The 22,816-nt window shown below is 49.1% G+C and overlaps 1 protein-coding gene across 5 annotated transcripts in view; it reads right to left on the bottom strand.

The window, feature by feature from the left end:
* Nucleotides 1-22,816, bottom strand: part of LOC133344246 (extracellular sulfatase Sulf-1-like) — a 173,126-nt gene that overhangs the window by 47,920 nt on the left and 102,390 nt on the right. For 3 of the 5 annotated variants that reach the window (XM_061554319.1, XM_061554315.1, XM_061554316.1), the window contains one exon: nt 1,380-1,755. In XM_061554319.1, coding sequence (XP_061410303.1) covers nt 1,380-1,602 — 223 coding nt within the window. In that variant the 5' untranslated portion in view covers nt 1,603-1,755. Of the gene's footprint in view, nt 1-1,379; nt 1,756-3,048; nt 3,198-22,816 lie in introns of those variants that run through there. The other 2 variants (XM_061554318.1, XM_061554317.1) reach the window with 2 other exon arrangements.

Genomic DNA, 22,816 nt, shown 5'->3' on the forward strand with positions numbered 1-22,816 from the left:
TCGCCATCGAACAAAGACGGTCAACCGCATCGCGCGCTTTCAGATGCGCCGCTGCGGCCGCGTGGAACGCTCTTCCGTCTGACATTAGGAAGCCACAGGAGTTATGTAGTGCTAAATCATCGAAATTGAAAACTCAATTCTTGAGAATTGCTTTTAGTGTTTAGTTTGTGGTCCTTCCCCCACATTCACAGAACCCCTCTGTTTAGCCTTTTCTCACTGCCAAAGCAAAGAGGCAGTTGGTCATCTCCACTTTACAGCCTTTGTGCAAATTCCACACTGATCTGGCGGGGTTAATAACGTATTATCATACACATATAATCATTCTGATATCAAACTTATAATTAGCTTTCACCATACCACGCAAAGGCAACAGCAGTTTATTCTGCTGTCAATGCAATCAAATTATGTGTTATTATTAATCGATGTTCATGAACCGACGCATTGTTGTGCAGTATGTATGTACAACTTTTTTCGTGCCATATGTAGCCAACTGTGCTAATCGGAGGTGCGGGGGTGGTACAGCAAACTAATCACAGACACCGCATGAAGCTATAGAAATCCCCTGCAGTGTGTGTAGGTAACAATGCAGTGGGTCGTGGGGTACATGCTAATTCTCTTGATCGCATTTGGATGATCACTCCTATAACAATCATTGGTGGAAACAGCCAAAAAAAATTATTATCAGTAGATCCTCCTGTCTGTTGTATCATCAATCAATCATCATCGTGGATAAGCGAATTATCTTCATTGACAGCGGGGGAGATGTATTGCTCTTTCTCCTGCTGCACAATTTTGTTATCCTGCGCATCCAAGCTTAGCCAACTGCTCGAGTCCACACTGCATTTTCACACCAAGAAGTTAACTGAAAAATCTTCCGATGATTCACGTTGCGATATGTCATACGTTAGGTCATACCTTATGTCAAATGTTGTCCTTGCCCCGCACCTCCAATTAGTACGCTTGGCTACCAAGGAGTTAACTGAAAAATCTTCCGATGATTCACGTTGCTACCAACAAGAGCCATTGCCCGAAATGTCACACGTTAAGTCATACCTTAAGTCATATGTTGTCCTTCCCCTGCACCTCCGATTAGCACGGTTGTTTACGTACGGTGCGAAAGAAGTTCAACATACATATGTACATATTTATCCTATTTAGGGGGACGAGGGAAGGAACAACAAACTAAACACAGAGCAGTTCTGAAGAAATTAGTTTTCAATCTAAATGCTTTAAAAGTGCAGAGCTTCAGTGGCTTCCTAATGACAGTAACGAACGTGCAGAGATGCCCCCCCGCCCCCCCCCCGAATTCAAGGACTCATGATGGGCCCGTCCGCTACGGCAAAACCGGGGTGGCCGTTCAATCTGCCAACGTTTCTTGCCTAGTTCAACGTCCTGGTCGTCGGTGAGGATGAGCACGATGTTCGGCCGGATGTTGCGTCGGTCTCGCTGAAGCTTGCCCCGTCCTCCGGCCGCCGGCGCCGCCGCCGCGGCTGAGCGCGCGCCGCTCGCCCCGTCGGCCACCAGCGCCGCGGTCAGCGCCAGCAGCAGCAGCACCAGCAGCTGCTGCTGGCGCCGCTGACGAGGCTGCGGTGGCACCGCCATGCCCTCGATGGCGCGGAGCGTCGCTGCGGGAGTTCTGGGGGGGGTGGGCTTGGGGTCGTCGTCTCGGGGAGTGGCGCTTTGCGTTGGTTACGGCCGTGCGAGCGGTCGCATGCTCCTCCGCGCCGGTCAGGGGCCTTCCGCTGCAGACGCCTGCTGTGGGACAGAACGACGCAGAGGGGGCGTTGAGGCAGCGTTAGTTTTGGTGTGGGGTAGTGCCCCGGCCACTTCGCAAGTGTATCGCAAGTTATGTTTAATGGCAATTATTATGGTCAAAGTGGTTTTCCTGCTGAAACTCAGAATCAGAATCTTTACTTATCCTGGAGGAATCTGATTAAGCTATGTAGCTCTTTTTCAGAGATGTCCCATCGGGGTGCCACGGTGGTGAGATGTTATCTACCTCGCCTGGTATACATGAGGTCGTGGATACGATCCAGACCATGACGCCTGCTGTATATTTGGAGGTAGCATGTTCTCCCGTGATTGCGTGGATTTTTCTCCGGGCCCTCCGGTTTTTCCCTCCACATTTAGAATCAACATGCGCTGAGAGTTTTTGGCTGCTATAAATGTCCACATATAACAATAGTAATTTACATTTATTTGTAAGCCACTTCGTTGAGTTATCATTTGTGGCCAGGTCGCTTAGTTTCGGTGGAGGGTCAGCACGTTACTACAAAAAACTATACAACACACAATATAAGAAAGGGGAAAGGTAAGAAAGTCACTTAATAAATATCAATAAAGTATCGAAGCACACATTGCATAAGTTCACGAAATTTCTGCCAAACGGGGAGATATTTTTCTTCTTCTTTACAGCTCTGAGCACGCAAGGGGAATTTTACATTTCATGCCAGGGGTGAGTCTATCCATATGACGGCTCCTGTTGATGATTTTACGAGGAAAACATTGTTGGAAAAGCTTTCTGGTTAAGAGCATATTAAATCATTATAGCTCTAATTTACGAGCATTCGCTATACAAATTCCAATAAAACTTAAGTTTAAACAATGTCTTACAAGAAAGTAAAGTCACTACCTATAGTTATATTATATATACGAATAAGTCGTACATTTCTGCAAGGGCATATAAAGTTCAAGGTGATATGCGCGAACTTTATTGCATTTAACAATGTTACAGTATCAACTGACTCAGATCTATTATTAAATACAGTGACCATGATATATTATGGTGTACAAATATATTTCGTTCATGAATTCACACGTGTGCACACATACATGCATGTCGCACAAAATCAGTACACAGTTCATGCCGGTGCACGTGCGCTCAAGAATGCAGACTGATGTTTTTTCTTACATCGTCCGCAACATTTAAAATCATCCGTACATTCATTTTACATTTTTTACGACGCATCAAAGTTAAATAACGCACAAATCACGAAACAATACGTTGATTTACAGGAGAAAAAAAATGCGCGTAAATCTAAAACCGACCTGTGTGTTTCCGAGCGGAAGCTGCTGAGGAGTGAAAGGGAGCGGCGCTCTTTGCGAAAACGCGAGCGAACAAGCGAGCCCAAGAAAAAGACACTTGGCGATTCCCACACGGATCGAGAGCGTGTACCCCCGCGCGCGTGCGTCGGAGCCCACCGATGACATCAGTTACGGAACGCGTGGGTGAGTGAGCGAGCGAGCAAGGGAGTGAGCTTGGTGGTGGGGGGGGGGGTGGTGTGAGACAGCCCACCAGGCCCACGCCCTCCCCCACATCGCACGGGGGAGAGGGGGGGATGAATCACCCAGGCCGGCCGGACGCGCTCATTGATAAGTTGTGACGTCCGATGGGGCCGTGCATTTATACTACGCGAGATCGCAACGTTACCCAAGTCGATCGTCTGCGACAGCACTGTCCCGAAACGCTCCGTGGAGAGTTGTAAAAAAGAAAAATCCATCAAAGTCAATAGAAATCAATGTTTAAACACTGGGCGGTGGTGGTTTTTTTCCATCTTTGATGATAGCCTTGAGCCAAAGGTGAAAAATTCACCATTCCTGACCAAGGTCTCTCGAACGGGAGACGAGGCGACACCAGCCTCTCCCACCGCCACCGCCTCTCCCACCCTCACCGCCTCTCCCACCCCCTCACCGCCTCTCCCACCCTCACCGCCTCTCCCACCCCCTCACCGCCTCTCCCACCCCCTCACCGCCTCTCCCACCCCCTCACCGCCTCTCCCACTCCCACCGCCTCTCCCACCCTCACCGCCTCTCCCACCCTCACCGCCTCTCCCACCCTCACCGCCTCTCCCACCCTCACCGCCTCTCCCACCGCCCCCTCTCCCACCCTCACCGCCTCTCCCACCCTCACCGCCTCTCCCACCCTCACCGCCTCTCCCACCCTCACCGCCTCTCCCACCCTCACCGCCTCTCCCACCCCCACCGCCTCTCCCACCCCCACCCCGCCTCTCCCACCCTCACCGCCTCTCCCACCCTCACCGCCTCTCCCACCCTCACCGCCTCTCCCACCCTCACCGCCTCTCCCACCCCACCCTCACCGCCTCTCCACCCTCACCGCCTCTCCCACCCTCACCGCCTCTCCCACCCTCACCGCCTCTCCCACCCTCACCGCCTCTCCCACCCTCACCGCCTCTCCCACCTCACCGCCTCCCCACCCGCACCGCCTCTCCCACCCTCACCGCCTCTCCCACCCCTCACCGCCTCTCCCACCCTCACCGCCTCTCCCACCCTCACCGCCTCATCCCACCCTCACCGCCTCTCCCACCGCCACCGCCTCTCCCACCCCCACCGCCTGCTCCCACCCCTCACCGCCTCTCCCACCCCTCACCGCCTCTCCCACCCCCTCACCGCCTCTCCCACCCTCACCCGCCTCTCCCACCCTCACCGCCTCTCCCACCCCCACCGCCTCTCCCACCCTCCACCGCTCTCCCACCCCCACCGCCTCTCCCACCCCCACCGCCTCTCCCCACCCTCACCGCCTCTCCCACCCTCACCCGCCTCTCCCACCCTCCACCGCCTCTCCCACCCTCACCGCCTCTCCCACCCCCACCGCCTCTCCCACCCTCACCGCCTCTCCCACCCTCACCGCCTCTCCCACTGCCACCACCTCTCCCACCCTCACCGCCTCTCCCACCCCCACCGCCTCTCCCACCCTCACCGCCTCTCCCACCCTCACCGCCTCTCCCACTGCCACCACCTCTCCCACCCTCACCGCCTCTCCCACTCCCACCGCCTCTCCCACCCTCACCGCCTCTCCCACTGCCACCGCCTCTCCCACCGCCACCGCCTCTCCCACCCTCACCGCCTCTCCCACCGCCACCGCCTCTCCCACCGCCACCGCCTCTCCCACCGCCACCGCCTCTCCCACCGCCACCGCCTCTCCCACCGCCACCGCCTCTCCCACCCTCACCGCCTCTCCCACCCTCACCGCCTCTCCCACCGCCACCGCCTCTCCCACCCTCACCGCCTCTCCCACCCTCACCGCCTCTCCCACTCCCACCGCCTCTCCCACCCTCACCGGCTCTCCCACCCCCACCGCCTCTCCCACCCTCACTGCCTCTCTCACTCTCACTGCGCTGTGCATCGGCGGCGGGTCGAAACATTGTCAGAATCTGAAGACTCCCGTTGATCTTTAATGTATTCTCCCGCACCTCTGAATGCCCTCTATTAAGTTCAATCTGTGCACGTTTATAAATTGTATCAATGACTGAATGAATCAAGACCACACGTCACTGCGACAGCCGTTAACTTACCACAATGTGGTACTCGTTTTACCAGCCCCCAGAGGGGTTTGTTGGGCTGAGTTTACCACAATGTGGATTTGCACTAAACTTAAACTATTTTGTATTTCATCAGCAAAGGCCCATTGAGCTATGTAGCTCTTTTTCAGAAGCGACCTGGCCACAAATAATAGCCCAACGAAGTGGCTTATCACTTGGAAATGTATAGCAGCCAAAATACTCTAAATGCACGTTGATTCTCAATGTGGAGGGAAAAACCGGAGGACCCGGAGAAAAATCCACGCGACCACGGGGAGAACATGCAGCAAGCTTCAAAGTCGAGATCGAACCCACAACCTCCTGTATACCAGGCGAAGTAGTTGACACCTTGCCACTGTGGGGCATCGCTGGAATTGAGCTTGGGGGTGTTGTCATCGTGAGTGCTGTGTCACATCGCCACCCAACTAATTTGGTTAAAGTTAAAGAAAGAAAGTCAACGTCTTCAACATTTAATTAATTCAGAATTATTAAATAACGTCCATTCGAGGCGTCAATAGATATTTGTTTTATACACACACACATATATATATAATGATGCATTGTAAAACATAATAGACCACAGACGTTTTAAAAACAAAGGTTTACGTCACTCATCATTGGGAGCACATCCAGCCGCTGACTGGAAGATCTGGGTTTAACTCCTGGGGCGGTCGCTCTCTTTCCAAATCCAACGCGCTGCCTCACCGACTTGTCGAGCGATATTAATTGTGAAGTGCGGTAAGAGCGTTGGCTCGGCCACCGAGTGGGTTTTTTTTTTATCCTTTGATATCTATCCACACACACGGAATACAAAGATCCCCTGTGCAGCCTCCAACAGACTGTTGGAGCAGGTGCTGTTCGTGAGAACCGATGACGGCGGGTACGGAGCATCAACTTCGAGGGAGTGGTGTGGTCAACAAGACAACTATCTGACCACCTTCGCCTCTTCAGTGCTGATATTGACATACCGGATCAGGCACTTGATTAAGGCTGCATCGACTCAGTAGAGACCCAGACCCTGTTAAGATGTTCGTCACCGATGTTGGCCAAAATGGGGAATCAAACTCGGGTCACTGGGTGCATAGTGCAGTATGCAAACCATTACACTACCATTCCTCAGAAATACGTAGCCACACACACACACGTTCACAAGCACGTATACGAACACACGTACAGGGCTATGTAACAGGCCAACTATGCTGCTACGGCATAATGATTGTGGGGGGTGTGCGCACGTCTCGTTATGGAACTGTGGTGGAGGGAAAAAACAAACAGAAGCACATTCTGTTTTGTACATCAATGTCACGGACCTGTTCGGGAGACTCCCGACAGCACGGAACACGAAGCGTACAGAAAGAACCCCGTATGCCACCATAACGCCGCAGCGCTACAATAACGCGTCTCTTTAATCAGAGCCAGCCCCGGCGCAGAGCGCATCAAGAGAAAATGTGCGCGCGGCTGTTCTTTGTTTGCATAGCTGGCCGTGTTTTCAGCTGCGCCGTGCTGCTCTACGCTGCTGCGTTTCCCCAAACAGCCCCGACAATGCCATGTCCAGCTCTCGGGTCTCACTTGCGGGGCCAATGACGGCACCGCCGCCGGCGGCGTGCGCTCTCTCGCTCTCCGCTCGTCGCCGCACGTCGCCGCGCACCGCCGCGCGGGCCGATCGAAGGCGTTCGACGCAGCGGCCGCCCCTGCGCAAGGGGACCGCGGGCGGCGGGGGACGTCGGTCGCAAGGGCCACAAGAAGCACAGACGCCCCCATTCATCTTCATCAGCCCCGGCAGAGGCTCGCCGGGCGACAGGAGGAAAGTGGAAACTGATACAGCAGGCCGGCGGGAAGAGCCCCAAAAGCAAAACGGTGGGCTACGTTGACTGGGGGAGACAGAAGGGGACTCGTGGAGGAGCCATACCTGCTAAGTGCCAGAGCTCGGGTTAAGAATGACAGCCAATTGCTCAGAGTGCCATGCTGGAGTGAAAACACTCATCTCCACTTACAAAACTTTCATATATATTTTGTGGGGTAAATCATTACTTTTGTACTTGTCACAAACTGTATTCCGATCGTGCTATCAGAGTGTTGTGAAAGCAGGGAACCAACCATTTATCTTCTATAACTCACTATGACAGCAGAGCTGCGTGTGACATTTGGGACTGACCCAGAAGTCTCGTCAATGGTCTTTCCCGTGACATCTCTGGAGGGCCTGTCCTACCACACAGCCTCTAGGCCCCACCCCATTCAGCTGCACGCATGAGCCACGAGTGTGTCAAACCGCCAAATATTCCCTCGGAGCTGGAAAAGGTCAAATTACGTACGACACTTGATTTTACGCAATGGGGAATTTTTCGTGAAGTCATTGGTAAGAAAACCGGCTCACTACACTGGAAAACCTGTTTCCATTGAATGAGGAGGCTGTCTGGATTCAAATCGGAGCTGTCAGTTCTCAACGGTGACTCAGACCCCGGAGACAACGCAGCACCGTCCACTTTCATGACTTAAGATTTAAAGGCGATCACTGGGTGTAAGGGTAGCTGTCAGGAACTTCGCTAAGACGCTCACCTCAAGCAAGGCATTGCTCGAGTCTGACACCTGGGCTGGTTCGCAAGGGATCAATGCATCGCGTGATTGCCTCCTTCGAATCCAAACTCTTCTCTGCCGCCATTCCTCGCATTTTGTGAGGAGCTATCAGATGCATCGCATTTATGCAATAATAAAAAAGGTAAATTTTACAATGCCAATCCTTCTCCTTAATGAATAGACAAATGAAACATCCATTGGTGTATGTGCAGAGCCCTTTTTGCAAATCCACTGCTGGATGAGGGTTTCGAGAGTTATTTGGTGAAATTTGGGGGGTATAGACAATCGGCATGGGAACACATAGGTATAGTACAACAATGGATTCTGCTGCACTCACCTCTACTGCCATTACGCTAACCCAATCTCATAACACCTGATATGATTGGTGGTCCACTATTCAAGCTGCACCCTTCTGAGATTGGATGAGGTGGGGAGTATTAATGGTGACTTGGTCTGAGGTACACATCTAGAAGTAAAACAGATCTAGCGGAGGGCTGATCACTTTTGATTTTGCAAAAGAGACGTTTAAGTCTCAATGGGCTCTCACCTCGTTATAAATAAAGTGCACGTGATCATTCGGGCTGATATAACCTTAAAAATGTGTCAAAGAGAACATGTTTTTTCTTTCTCTCTCTCTCTCTCTTGCGTGACTTTAAACAACTGTGAGAACGAAGCAGTGGTCACACGTGTGCTTGTTCCTCTCAGCAAAATCAAAAAAAAAAAATTTAGGAAAAATTTAGGGCTGCGGTTCTGGGTATTTGGCAATCAGCGGCCCCCATTCTGCCGCAGGAATTGCACGACCACAGGCTGGGAAGTCACCACCCGGGTGTTTGTGAGAACCATCCAATTGAGGTTGTATCACGGAGATCACACTGCACCATCGTTAATCACCACGGCAGCGGAGTAAATAATATCTCTGCCCTTTTTAGCGGTGCCTCAAGGCGAAATTTCACCGGGTTTTATTTTTTGGGGGAGCAGAGGGTGGGGGAGAATTTCCGAGACGTTTTAGTACGATGGGTTTTAAAAAAAAATCCCGACTGATTGATGCAATGTCACTTTAAATGCCGCAGTAAAAAAGAAAACTAGTCGGTGAAAGTTAACGTGTGAATAATGCAGATAAAACCGTAAACTATCGTGATTGGAGAGAGCGTTTAAACCTGATCTGCTGTCTTAATTAAAATTGTACTTTGAAAAAGGTTGCACAAAGAGAGAAAAAGCGGACGGTGTCATCATCGGCATTCAACGTTTCCTACTGCAACAGACTAGGGTAATTTAAAAGTTATCGTCCATTGTGAAATAATTTTTATTGGAAAGCAGTTTGAACTGCACGACTGAATATTGGAGCTCTGCGAAAGATACGGTTTATAACAAGAAAAAAAAAAGTTTGAGCGCATATCAGAATCAATGGAAACACGCAGGGATGTCAGTGAACACGTGGAGCCCTCTCAAAGCTCATTACGAAGTGTCACCAGCACTACGGTGTGGACACGAGGAAGTTCACGCGATACAATCTACACACTACCAAGTGGGGGGGGGGGGGGGGGTGTGTAGCGGTGGTGCAGCGGTTAGGGCGCTGCACTACGAACCCAGCGACCCGAGTTCGATTATCTAAATCGGTCCACGGCCTCCCCTAGGTCGACTCAAGCTCAAATGAGTACCCGGTGTGGTGTGTAAACATTGCCACTGGGGAGACCACCATCAGTGACGATTATCTGAACCGGTCCACGGCCTCCCCTAGGTCGACTCGGCCTCAAATGAGTACCCGGTGTGGTGTGTAAACATCACCACTGAGGAGACAAAGGCAGCCGGGCGTGGTGTTAGTCACTCACCCCCTCGTGTGCCGTTCCAGCCTTCATTAGGTGCTCGCTAACAGCACTTGCCCCAACAGTCTGCTAGTGCTATATGGGTTTTTGTGTGTGTTATTGACCCAGGTGACACTGCTGCCTGAATATAATAATTTGCTATTAATATGATACCTCTATGGAATGGAGGAACGAATGAGCTACACACTGACTCAACAAACGCAAGTTAATTTCCTCAACAAATGGGACCTGAATATATAAACTGCCCTTTTGAATTTTACACGAGAATTTACTTCTTTCGCTTATTTATCCAAGAGAGCCAAACTGAGTGGTAGGATTATTTTACAGGAGGGTCTTGCTTTGGGTTTTTTTTTAATATGTTTCCAGACAATTAATGAGTTAAACCGAAACAGGAGGATTTCGCCACAACTCTGGCTGTCGCCTGATGAGGCTGGTTGTCATTGCCGGTGAAACGTCACGGTACTTGAATTGTAAATATTCTGGGTTCACTCTCCAACACAGCGGTGTACTGAACTCGTAACGAATTGGCATGTTTTGTTTACGTGGCAAACCTTACTAAGTGGCTGTGTTGGGTGGTGGTAGTTTAACGACACATTTATATTCATGCGATCTAACCCAAAAAACCTTTTTATAGATAATATTGGCCACGAAAGCCTACTCCTTGTTAAACTAATTAACGAGTTGTTTATGCAAGTGGGAGAAAACTGGGCCATTGGGAGAAAGCCCACTTATACATGGGGAGCAACACTCTATCCCCCTACAGATGGGCACAGATGGCGATTATTCCACTTGCTGTACCGCCTTCTCCTGGTGAGCCAGGGTACAGCACCTCCTCGACGCCCATTGGAAAAGAGTTCCACAACATTTGTGTGTGATCTACCAACCCTCACTGCCTCCACAGTGATGGATTAAAGGAGTGCATGCCCACCACAGTCTGGCTAAAAAGCAGAGGAGGAGATACCTCCCGCTATGGACAGCCTACATTTGCTAAGCTCGGCACAAGATTTTGTAATCATTGCGTGTGTACACAGTTCCATTTAGGAAGCCAAACCGGCACTGCCGATCCCACTTTCCCCTAGTCACCGCGTGCCCCCAATGCCCAAAGATCTGCGGATCCAGACTTTGACTCTTCAGCAACCTCAAGAGCGACCACTGAACCTGATGAACATCATCCTAGAACCCCGAGGGACTGCCGACGACAATGACATGGTTGCATGACAAGGATGTCTGGCCAATTGATTAATTTGTAAGCACCAAATTTTCTGCAGATTCATTTAAAATATAACTGGTGCTGCCGTTGTACAATTGCTATTGGTTTAGCCACGTGTAAAGCAGCTTCACAACATTTTGTTTCCGTACATTAAGCATCGACAGGTAAAGGGTGCAGCCCTGCAATTGCTTGGCGCATGCCCACCGATGGTAGAAGGGCCTCCTCCAGAGGGATCTCCAGAAAGCCCCCTCCAGATTTGATTTGGCCTCATTTACCACGCTGCACAGACATCTTGGAAGAGGTGGGAGTACCCACACTCTACCCCACCACATGCAATCTGCCATTTTTTATCTCGAATTTAAGAACAACCCTCAACAAACGTGTTACGGAGAACATGCTATGAACAACAAACATCAACGAGAAGTGACCAAAATGCCAGAGGTGGACCCTTCCTGGCTAAGAAGTCTCAAGACTCAGTGGGTGACTTTCTCGACAAACAAAGCACTATTATCGAGGACTGTCTTATTATAAATCAGAGCCATTCACCGCTGGCGGTACAGTACTTGCTGTACGAGAAAAAATTGGAACACTAGAAGCGTGAACACCTGCAATAGCGAACAAAAGGCTGTCTGATGAAGTCTGTAACATAATCTGTCTGTCGTGTGGAGACGGGCGTCAAGGTTAGGTCCCCGGCGGTAGTCCGTCTGCACGTGCAGAATCTGGCACCGTGCGAGGACTTTGAGGAGCAACGTCAGGCACGTCAAGGGCAAAAAAAAACTGCTCCACGAGTGAACTCGAAGCATTGTGATTATTAATACAACGACAATTATAGTAATCATTATCAATGGTGGCGTAGTGGTACGCCACCAGACTCGGGTGCCTTTCTGTGTGGACGTTGTATAGTCTCTCCCCGTCTTCTGCCTGGGTTTCCTTCCGGGTTCTCCGGATTCCTCCCATCGCGAAACAACAAAAAAGAAAACCACTCGCAATGTAAGTGGTGTCAGCCAAACTTTCCAATGCTGAACAAATAAAAAAAAATCACTCAATTGGGATTACACATGGCAACATCGCCCCCCCCCCCACCACCTACTGCGAAAAACTTGGCAGGACACTCCTGAAAAAAAGAAAGCCTCGAAACTTTCCTGGGTAAAACAAGCGTAACATTAAAATATCCAAGTCACGTCCCAGTGTCTGGACATGCAAATGAGTGACAGGTTTACGAGCTCAACTTCTTGAGGTGCCCAGAGCCCGTGATGTGAATTCCACATTCCGATGACAGAGGCAATTCATTGCACAGAAGAGACTGGCCGCTTTGACGAAGCGGTTCGTACTCATTTTATGGGCCCCAAGAAGGCGTCTTATTTATTTATTAACCAATAAAAGCCTCATTTAGTGCCAATATTTTTTATATATAAAGACCTGCATTGGTGCATTTGGACAAAGCCGCAGATTAAGCATTTTTTTTTTGGTATGGAACGAAACCAGAGTGCCCAGAGAAAACCCAGCCATATGAAGAGATAACGCACAAACTCCTTGATAGGCCAAAAGCATGCTTGCTGTACTACCTCACAAAGGAACATCACTATTATTATTAGGTTTCCTAGGCAAGGTTAGAGATGGATAGATAGAGCCACTAGGGTCATGATTATGGTCAAGATTTGATTGGATGGACGTGCTCATTTGACCAGTGCATGGCATAGGCCAGTGATGTGTAAACAATCAGTGTGGCCCTTGATGGATGTCCATTGTCCTTTTCAGATGAGGACCCTCAGTCTCAGAGGGCTCCAGTGCTGTGATTGAGGTATATGAACCATTATACATTCATTATACATTCACCTTGCACACGAATAGCTTTGGGACATACGGGGAGTTCTGTTGCTGGTCAAAGTCTAAAAAGGCATGTCAATTAATGTAAATATGCAATCAATTTCTGAGCTTATAGGGCAGGTGACAGCCGATTGCTAATTCCAAACTACAATGGTTCTTAGCCACTGCAGATTACGTCTGTGAAACATAGAGCCTTGCGCGATAAGATTGGCACGGATAGCAAGCGTACTAATGATTTTATTTGACATTGAACATCAAGGGGGTAGTGAGATGCACTAGCGGTCGTGTATTCACCACTTGCTGCAGAAGTTCATGTTTTGAATCTTAGCGGCCGTCCTGATTCAAATCCAGCGACCACCCTTTTTTTATTACGGTGGGTTGCATTAACCGTAAAATTACATGCCGTCTGCTTCACAGTGGACGTTAAGGATCCCCACGACACCAATCTGAAGAGTAGGCCACTGTGTGCCGGTCTTATAGTCCAGAGGGGGCCTAGGGCGTACCCATGGAGCCGTGTGGGGCTCGTAAAACGTTAGGGACAAGAAATGACTTTGGGCTGGGCTGGACCAAGAATAGCCCAAACGCGGTTTGGGTCCGATTTCACAGGGCTGTGGAAATACGCGCCAGCACGAGGAGCTCCCCCCGTACCCGCGTCACGCCGCTGCGCGAAAACGTTTGCAACGGGAGCCCACTCTTAACATCTCCCCGTAAGCTGCTGTTAGCCTGTGCATTAAATCCTTTCAACAAGCGTCTCCCAAATGTAGGGATACAGTTACGTTATGATGGTGTGCCTTCAGCTCAACCACAGTCGCGTGCAGCACCCAGCTGAAGCTTGATGAACAATGGTTGAAATGGGAGCAACACAAAAAAAATAGGCAGAGTATGCGGTGCAAGTGTTTCATGGGTGAGTGGGTCGCATGAACCAACTGATGACTTTCACAGCAGGTGTTGAGAGTTGGCTGTAGCGTTATCTCAATGTTACCTTTGTACGGCATAACAACTGGGACAGCAACTGCTAAACAGTATGTGCAGGATGTGGTCATTCATTAAAATGTGGACCCAGGCTCCAAACGATCAAACAAAGGGACGAGCGATAACATATTGGCGTGCATTTGGGAAAAGATAACTCAATACTGGATAGAAACATGAATGAGCCTAAAAAGGAGGGTGTTAATGAGTGCTCATTGCATGCTGAGACAAGCGATTTAACAACACGCACGTCGCAAAAGAAAACTGAACAAGAAAGTGAAAAGTACAAAAACATTTGCACTGACAAATGAATTCTGGGAATCACAATGAGAGATGGAAAAACATGGGTCGGAGAACAAACACGAATTAGAGAGATCACGACGACCATGCAGGGAACATCACCGGCAGGGAGGACTAACGATGGTTGAGACTGGTGACGAATGTGAGGGTACGCATCCGAGAGGATGATCATCATTGGAGGCGGAGGGATGGAGGAGCAGCTTGTGTGCAGGAGTGAGACATATTTCGGTATTGTGCTAGACCGCAGGGGGAGGAGTGGGGGGAGGGGGGTGACAAGAGGTTGGTCTTCGTTCAGCCATAGATTGAACCAGTGGCTGCTGATGTGATTATGATGGTGAAACAATGGCACGTCATCATTAAGTGAATTTGTGTTTTATGTGTCTTTTGCTCGTGATGCAGTTAATTAGGTTACATGGCAGAATGGATGAAAGAGTTCAACTGACAATTGACCTGCCCTGGCTGTTGATGATTTTCAGAGTTAAGTCAATCAGTGAAGTGCATTTTGAAGGACATCTGTTCTCAGGGGTGACCCGAAGATTTCTATTTTAGGGAGGGAAGCAGCTGCTGTAGAGGAGGAGGCGGCGGTTTCACGTTTAAAAAAATAAATCACTGTCCTCGTGATCAAACACGCACGGGGTCGTGCTGATCTCCACATTCTCGTAGCAGAAACAATGATACAACCAACAGGATGCGCGCCGCGGTGGCGAGATGTTACCTACTGGTTGCCATGCTGAAAACGATTTTCATTTGAGCTGATATTTGACACATCTGTTTTTCTAATGAATCCAGGCCCCTTTGACTACTTGGGGCCCTGACATTTTGCCTGGCTTGCTTGTGCCGAGCGCTGCCACTCATGACAATGACGGAGCCGAGTTGACTCTGGCGAGAACAGGAGTTCACGATCTTATTTATTTATGCTCTGTTGGTCAATTGAGCTGCATCCTGACCCGCAGTTTTGAGCGGCAGGAGAGTCACCCTCGAGGGTGGCTACAATCGCTGTGCCCGAACCCTCCACTCGGGGCTCAGGCAGGAGCGAGAGCTCCCCTTGCATATGGACCAGCTGCCTTCCATGCCCCCCCACCCATACAAAGTCCTGTGTGGTCACAATTTGTGGCACACGTCACGACTGCATTTACACTGCACATGTTTCTCTTTTTTTTTTAAACGTCCACTTGCCGAGCGAGTGATGTTTTATTTCTGAGCCACTCCTATGGCTGCAAAGTAATTTTCCTACAATTTCCCAGGCACCCCCCCTGCCCCCAACACACACAAAAACTACGAATGTTTCTAACTCCGTGATTGATGAATTACTGTGAAGTAAAAAAGTAAAAAAGTAAAAATGTAAAAATGCGAACAAGTCGCCGGTGGCAAGTCACCAAGGACTCGTGCCACCCCAGGTTTGTGCTGTAGAGGCAGCGGCGGCGAGCGCTCACATGTTCGGGAGCGGAGGTCAATTTGTTAAACATCCAACAGGACGCGAGGGAAAGCGCACACGCTTTATTGATGCGGGCTTAGCATTGGAAGTCGACCCTGGAAAGGGCTCGCTCGATGTGGCGGTACGGCGATGTGATGCGAACATTAGGAGGGGGTGAAAGATCAAGTGGCCCATGTGCCGCTTGTGTTAATGTGTCACCAGATCACCTTTTGCTGGGGTCACGCGAACCGGCCTCGCTGTTACATGTGCACCAGATTACGGCCAAATAGCGGTCGTTTTAAAATGAATAAATTGTAAAGGTGACACCGCGCGTGTGTGCCGTTGTCAATTCATACAACGAATGCCATTTGGCACAATTTTAATTATAAACGTGAGGTTCATGATTAATTGTTCAAGCACAATATATCGGTTGCACACAAACTATTTCTACCGAAGTTATGGACTCATTAGAATCAGGATGCAGCCTGGATGTTACGCCACTCTTAGCCTTCTCATCCCCAAGTGAAAATGTGAAACCATTTATCAGAAAGGATACAGTGGAATCGGAAAAAAGTAAATTTTTTTGCCTAAAATTAGTGCTGGGAAAAACCACAACCTTCGTAGGTAAGGAATATATTACAGAACGACCACAAAAAGTAAAAATAGGATGTGTCTCGCCAGGTTAATGTGAGCGGAAAAACCGAAAACTATGAGCAGAGGCACAACATGAAAAACCACCCAGACATGCATAACACACGTGACATCATTCTCGTGATAGTTCGGGGAGGGTCACAAGAGACAACAAAAGCCGAGTCGCAGACTTCCCCTCCCACTCATCACGGGAAGAAATGAATCACCACCGGTCTTGGGAAACCCTGCACAGCGTTAGCACCGACTCCTCCGCACACAGGAACAGTCCCTAATTCATAATAAACGTTGTTAGATTAGATCGCGTTATTTATAAATGTGTCGTAACCTTCCACCACCCGACATGGCCAAACAGTAAAAAAAAACTGTCACGTTTACAAAAGACAAATAGTTCACTACTTTAGCCCACCAGTGTGGTGAAGAGTGAATCAACACCCTTACAAATATATAGCAATATTTTAGTTGAAATGCCAGGAAGAAGGGAGATCATGCGAAATGTTGCGTTTTTGTTAGATATGCTCACGCATCACTGCAAACGCAGTAAAAACCGTTTGTCTCATTCCATGGATGATGTCAAAAAGATATGAGAGGGCTCTCACCATCCACTCTGCAGCAGACAGAATGCGTTGGTCAGGCTCTGCAGAAGTGCTCGTGGCAGCCGGCGATTTGAATCATCAAACGCTTGAAAACTGCCTCGGTGACAGGCGTCTTAAGTACATAGCTATCCAGCCAGGCCTGTGTGTGTATAGGATAACACGAGTGGGTGTACATATCCTTCGCATATATCTGATGTAGTCGACTTAAAGGCCAAGCTCAGTATGCGCCATTTGAAATAATATTTGGAACGCCTTTCTTTTCGCCGCAATAATAATGTCGCTCGCTTTGTTTGGCTGTCCAAGGGTGAAAGCACGCAACCCTCCCATGCCTCAGGTACAGGTGCTCGATAGCGCAAGGGAACTGGGATTCCTCGTTGGCTTTGAGCACTTCCGTTTTTAAAGCGTGTGTGTGTGTGCATGAGTACATGTGTTCGGACACGTGTGTTCGTGTATATCTATATATATAAAATCGTTCATGTCTGTCTGTCTGTGTGTGTATTTCGGCCCATACGCACTTTCATTGGACGGCGGTTGCCCCTGGCAACGGCTAGCCACGCCTTCGCCGCTTTCATTGGACGGCGGTTGCCCCTGGCAACGAGTAGCAACTTTTCTCCGAGGGGTGGACGCCATTTTTAATAGCGCGGGGGGGGGGGGGGGGACCGGCACCCGTACCCAGCGTTCGCCGGGTGGGAAAATCAGGCAAGGCGGGAGGCTCTGCACGGTGCTAGGCCTCGACACCCAACACGCCACTCTGAGGTAAATTCATACAAATTTCACGTCCTCTACAGAGTGGCGAGGGAGGGACTCAGCCTCAAAACGAGTAACTGGTGTGGCGTATTAACATCGCCACTGGGAAGACAAAGGCGGCCGGGCGTGGTGGATACAAGTCCCGGGCAAAGCCGGGTCATGACTATGTGTGTATGTGTTTATGTGTATGTCTGTGTGTCTGTATGTATGTGTGTATGTATGTGTCTGTATGTGTTTGTGTGTATGTATGTATGTGTCTGTATGTGTTTGTGTGTATGTATGTGTGTGTCTGTATGTATGTGTGTGTGTATGTATGTGTGTGTTTGTATGTATGTGTATGTCTGTGTGTATGCATGTGTGTGTGTATGTGTTTGTGTGTATGTGCGTGTATGTATGTGTGTGTATGTGTGTGTCTGCAGCAAGCGCGTGTATGTGTACCTATGGACTTGCGCACGTGTGTTGTGTAGGGGGAACGGTAGTGTAGTGCTTAGCGTGCTGCCTGTGTGTGTGTCTGTGTGTGTGTCTGTGTGTGTGCGTGTGTGGTGTGTGGGGAGCGGTAGTGTAGTGGTTAGCGTGCTGTCTGTGTGTGTGTGTCTGTCTGTGTGTCTGTGTGTGTGTTCTATGTGTGTGTCTGTGTGTGTGCGTGTGTGGTGTGTGGGGAGCGGTAGTGTAGTGGTTAGCGTGCTGTCTGTGTGTCTGTGTGTCTGTCTGTGTCTGTCTGTGTGTTTCTGCGTGTGTGTGTGTGTGTCTGTGCGTCTGTGTGTGTGAGGAGCGGTGGGTGTAGTGGTTAACGCTACGCTGCGCTACCAACCCGGCGAACCCAGTTCGATTCCCGCTCATGGCCACCACCGGTCAAGATTATTTGAACCTCCCCTAGGTCGACTCAGCCTCAAACGAGTAACTGGTGTGGCGTATTAACATCGCCACTGGGGAGACAAAGGCGGCCGGGCGTGGTGGATACAAGTCCCGGGCAAAGCCAGGTCATGACTATGTGTGTATGTGTTTGTTTGTATGTATGTGTATGTCTGTGTGTATGTGTGTGTGTCTGTGTGTGTGCGCGCGTGTTGTGTAGGGGGAACGGTAGTGTAGTGCTTAGCGTGCTGCCTCTGTGTGTGTGTGTCTGTGTGTGTGCGTGTGTGTGTCTGTGTGTGTGTCTGTGCGTCTGTGTGTGTGAGGAGCGGTGGGTGTAGTGGTTAACGCTACGCTGCGCTACCAACCCGGCGAACCCAGTTCGATTCCCGCTCATGGCCACCACCGGTCAAGATTATTTGAACCTCCCCTAGGTCGACTCAGCCTCAAACGAGTAACTGGTGTGGCGTATTAACATCGCCACTGGGGAGACAAAGGCGGCCGGCCGTGGTGGATATAAGTCCCGGGCGAAGCCGGGTAGTACAGCTAGTATATTTGTAAGGGGAGCGGTAGTACAGCGGTTAGCACGCCGCACGAAGAAACCCGGTGACCCAAAATCGATTCCAGCTCATGGTCAACATCAGTGACACACACAGACACACATTATTATCTGAACCGGTCCTGGGCCTCTCCTAGGTCGACTCAGCCTCAAATGAGTACCTGGTGCAGTGTATAAACATCGCCGATAGGGAGACAAATGTGGCTGGGCGTGACGCTGGCCACCCACCTCCTTGTGTGCAGTGCCACCCTCATAGATGCTCGCTAACAGCGCTTGCCCCAAAAATCTGTTAAGGCTATACAGAGATCTTTGTCTGTGTGGGTATTTACGTCTGTATGTCTTTAGGTGAATATATGTGTGTGTATGTGTATGTGTGCAATAATAAATGTTCTAGTAGATATGTATGTCTGTATCTATGTATTTTGGATATATATATGTGTGTGTGGATGTGCATCTGTGTGTGGACGAGTGACCGTATTTCGGCATGTGTGTATGCATGTTTTTGCATGTGTAGACAGCTGCACGAATTTACGCCGCGTAATAACCTCGAAATTTTGTTTTTACAACAAGTGGCATGGCTGCTCGTTTCTCATAAATAATAATAATAATGAAGGTCTATACCCAGGAAAGCCTCACCGAACCTGAAGTCTCTTATTCAGGAGGGCCCTGCATTGGGATGTTTGGCCAATTCCCTTGCTGAGCATTTGATGGGTAGCAGGAAATCGGAGCAATCAGAGAAGGCATACATGAGAGAGAATAACCGTAGAAAATCCACACAAATAGATTCAAGAAACCATTGCTGTCTTTTTTTCTCAATACGTGGAATATCATTCCCATTAATCTCAATTCAAGAGCTTCATCCAATCCGATGGAGCTGTTGGACGGATCCCCCCAACTCAAAAAAAAATCCTCAAAAAGTCAAAACTAAAATGCCTCTTCTCAAACGAGAAAATGGGAGTTAATTCCCAGCTGCACTCACCGGCAGTTTTAAGCCAGTGGGAGCAAACGCTAAATAAAATAAGATAAAGGGCCCCATTAGTCCTGATTACTAGGGGCATTGCACACGTCAGGAAGCCCTCACTGCAAACAGCTACGTGGGAAGAAGCAAGTGTAGGGTCACTGGCAAATGGCCCTAAAATGTGAGGCACTCAGTGCAGGATTGCGGCCTAACCGGCTGGATCGCTGGGCAATCACATATCGGCTCACGTGTCCCAACGCTCCTGTCCACGCAGCACGGCTTCACGGCTATGGGGCAGAATCACATCGGGCAGGGCCATGCATTTACAGCAGCGCCATAAACCTCCAAACGCGAAGCACACATTCCACACAGGGTCACCTTGCTAGAATGTCACAAACCTCGTCCGTGTATAACTTTTTTCGTGATTTTTAAACGACAGTACAGCTAATGCGCAGACCAAGTCCACCGTTTTCCCCAGCAGTGAGCTAGGGAAATAGAAGGAAAGCTAAAGTAGTTTAAGGGGGCATAGGGAAAAAGAAAAGAGATGATAGGAGAAAAAAATTTAAGAGAGGGTGTCCAGTATAATTCATGGAATGGGAAGAAAGATTACATTGAGAACATATCGAGAAAAGGAACCAAAGCCTCACCCACTCCTCATGAAAGTTGATTACCATTCTGATAGTTCCTGCTCTTCAGCCAACATGACAGAGTCCATGTGTGGTGGAACACAATTGTAATACAAAGCTTTTGAGGAGGGGTTAGTGGAATGTGCCGAAATGAATGCATGTTATACCCTCAAGTGAGTTGCTGGTATGAAACAGTAAAGAAAAGAACCTGATGATTATACGCTGAAGTACGTGTCCAGCTTGGAATATATAAAAGACAGGAATATATAAAATAAAGATGCAAATCATGGGCACTATTGTCAAAAGGGAAGCGGGGGGGGGGGGGGGAATACCAACGTAAAAAACGGAGGGAAGTTGTGGTCTAATATACACGCCACTGATTTACTAAAGTGACCTTTGCGGTTGCAAAGGTCACGGGGGAAGAGCAGAAACTGTCAAGTTATTTATAAAAGTCACCACAGTCTGGCAACCATCGACATTTCCTCCCTGAGGTTTGTATTTTGAAATTCCACCGCTCTTTAAAGCAACATTTATAAATCCAAAAATGAGTTGTTATTTTTGCACAAGTGTGACCATGTAAATTGAACGCCATCACTCATGAATGCCACATTCAGTCGATCCGAATGAATAATTGGGATGATATTGACACGAAAAAACATTGCTGGAATTCTATGGACCCTATGTGTTCTCAAAACATCTCATTCCGATTGCTTTTGCTAAATATGTATGCAAATTAATTCCAAATACTGCACACGTGTTGCTGTATAATTGCTGCAAAATCAACCTCGCTCCATGGTTAGTCACTGTCGGAAGCTAATCCATTTCATTGTTCCATTCAGCATTATATATATTATATTACAATACTGGTTTTCATATAGACTATTAAACCACGGTGAGTGTATTGCTGTTTTGCTTACTTTTGCAGGGAAATCCGTTGATAGATACCAAACTAAATGAATATGTGGAAACTATGGCAAAAAAACCCCATTGCATTTCAATCCTAATTCACTTGCTAAATCTTTTTACGTCCTCCGGGTTCACTTTGTCCAAAGGAGCCGATGTGATTTGCCTACTGAAACCAAATGCAGCATTAGGCCGAGGACGCCACCGACACCCCCATGGTTGTGGCACGCGCACATACGGCGGCGGTTGGCTACGTAAAGGTGCGAAAAAAGTTGAACATACAAACACAGCGGGGTTATGTCCTGGCAAAACCCGGAGGCCGCAGCACGATTGTCCCCGCGCCTCGGCCAATCCAACACACAGATGTGTCTCTTGTAAACAATCGCCGACGGTACTGCACGAGACCAGGGCCATTAGAAACCATCGGATCTAACCTCGAAATGCTTTGCACGTGCGTCATACGACAATAGTCCCATAGTCTGCTTGGGCACAGACATTGTGTTTTATATATATAAAAAAAAGCCATAAGTTGCCTTAAATTGCATTATTTAGGTCAAACAAGGTTACACTTTTTTTTTCTGAAGTACAAAGAAAGCAAATATCAAACGTTGGACCTTAAACATTATTGCTAATGTCACGTAAAGCCCCCCAAATCCACTGCCCCTCTAAACAATCTCTGCGGCGTTTTCTCAATGTGCACCTGCCCTGCTGAGCTTACGCCGAAGCTCAACGGGGCGGAAATACGGTCTTACTAGTAAATAAACGTGCCCTGCCAGCGCCGCTGTGGAAATAAAGAATCGTGAAATACAGGTCCTGCCTCGAGCGTCTGCGAATATCGAGAGCCACGTGAAGGGTCCACGAAGAATGGGCCAGTTCACGGTAAGGCGCAGTGTCTGACGAACGCCAGACGCACAGCGGCAGATAACAAGCAGGGACCATCGCCACCGCACACAGAAGCAGCAGCAGAGGCAGCAGCAGCGGCAGTGGGAAGACGAAGGTTTTGTGAACAAGACGTTGAAGTAAAATTCCCCCACCACCAGCATCGTAAACCATGGTTGTTTTATGGATGAGCAAGCCCTTGGCATGAGAATGTGGAATTATCACCATTTGGCTCATATCAACAAAATGGAGGGAGCGTCAACCCATTGCCTCATGTTTTCAGCAGTTAAACACTGATTTGTTCGGACCAGTATCACCACCACCACCACCACCGTCATATTCAGCATCTACAGCAAGAGCAGCAGCATAGTTATCACCAGCAACCTTGTTCTCGTGTTTATTCTCACAATGGAGCTGCCACATTCAAGATTATCATTATCACACATGCGGTTATCATCAACGTTGCAAGCCTCTTCATCTCTATCACAGCGGGCACCTCGTAAAAGCTGGCCGATACTTGGGTTTATTTCACCACGGCGCAGGCACAAAGCCCGCACAATATAACGCAAAGTCGGGAATTAAATCCAGGACGGAGAACGTCGCACCTCTCTCGCCA

This window comes from Lethenteron reissneri, chromosome 19, assembly GCF_015708825.2.
Source record: "Lethenteron reissneri isolate LAM-NWPU_2019-01 chromosome 19, ASM1570882v1, whole genome shotgun sequence".
Classification (NCBI taxonomy): Eukaryota; Metazoa; Chordata; class Hyperoartia; order Petromyzontiformes; family Petromyzontidae; genus Lethenteron; species Lethenteron reissneri.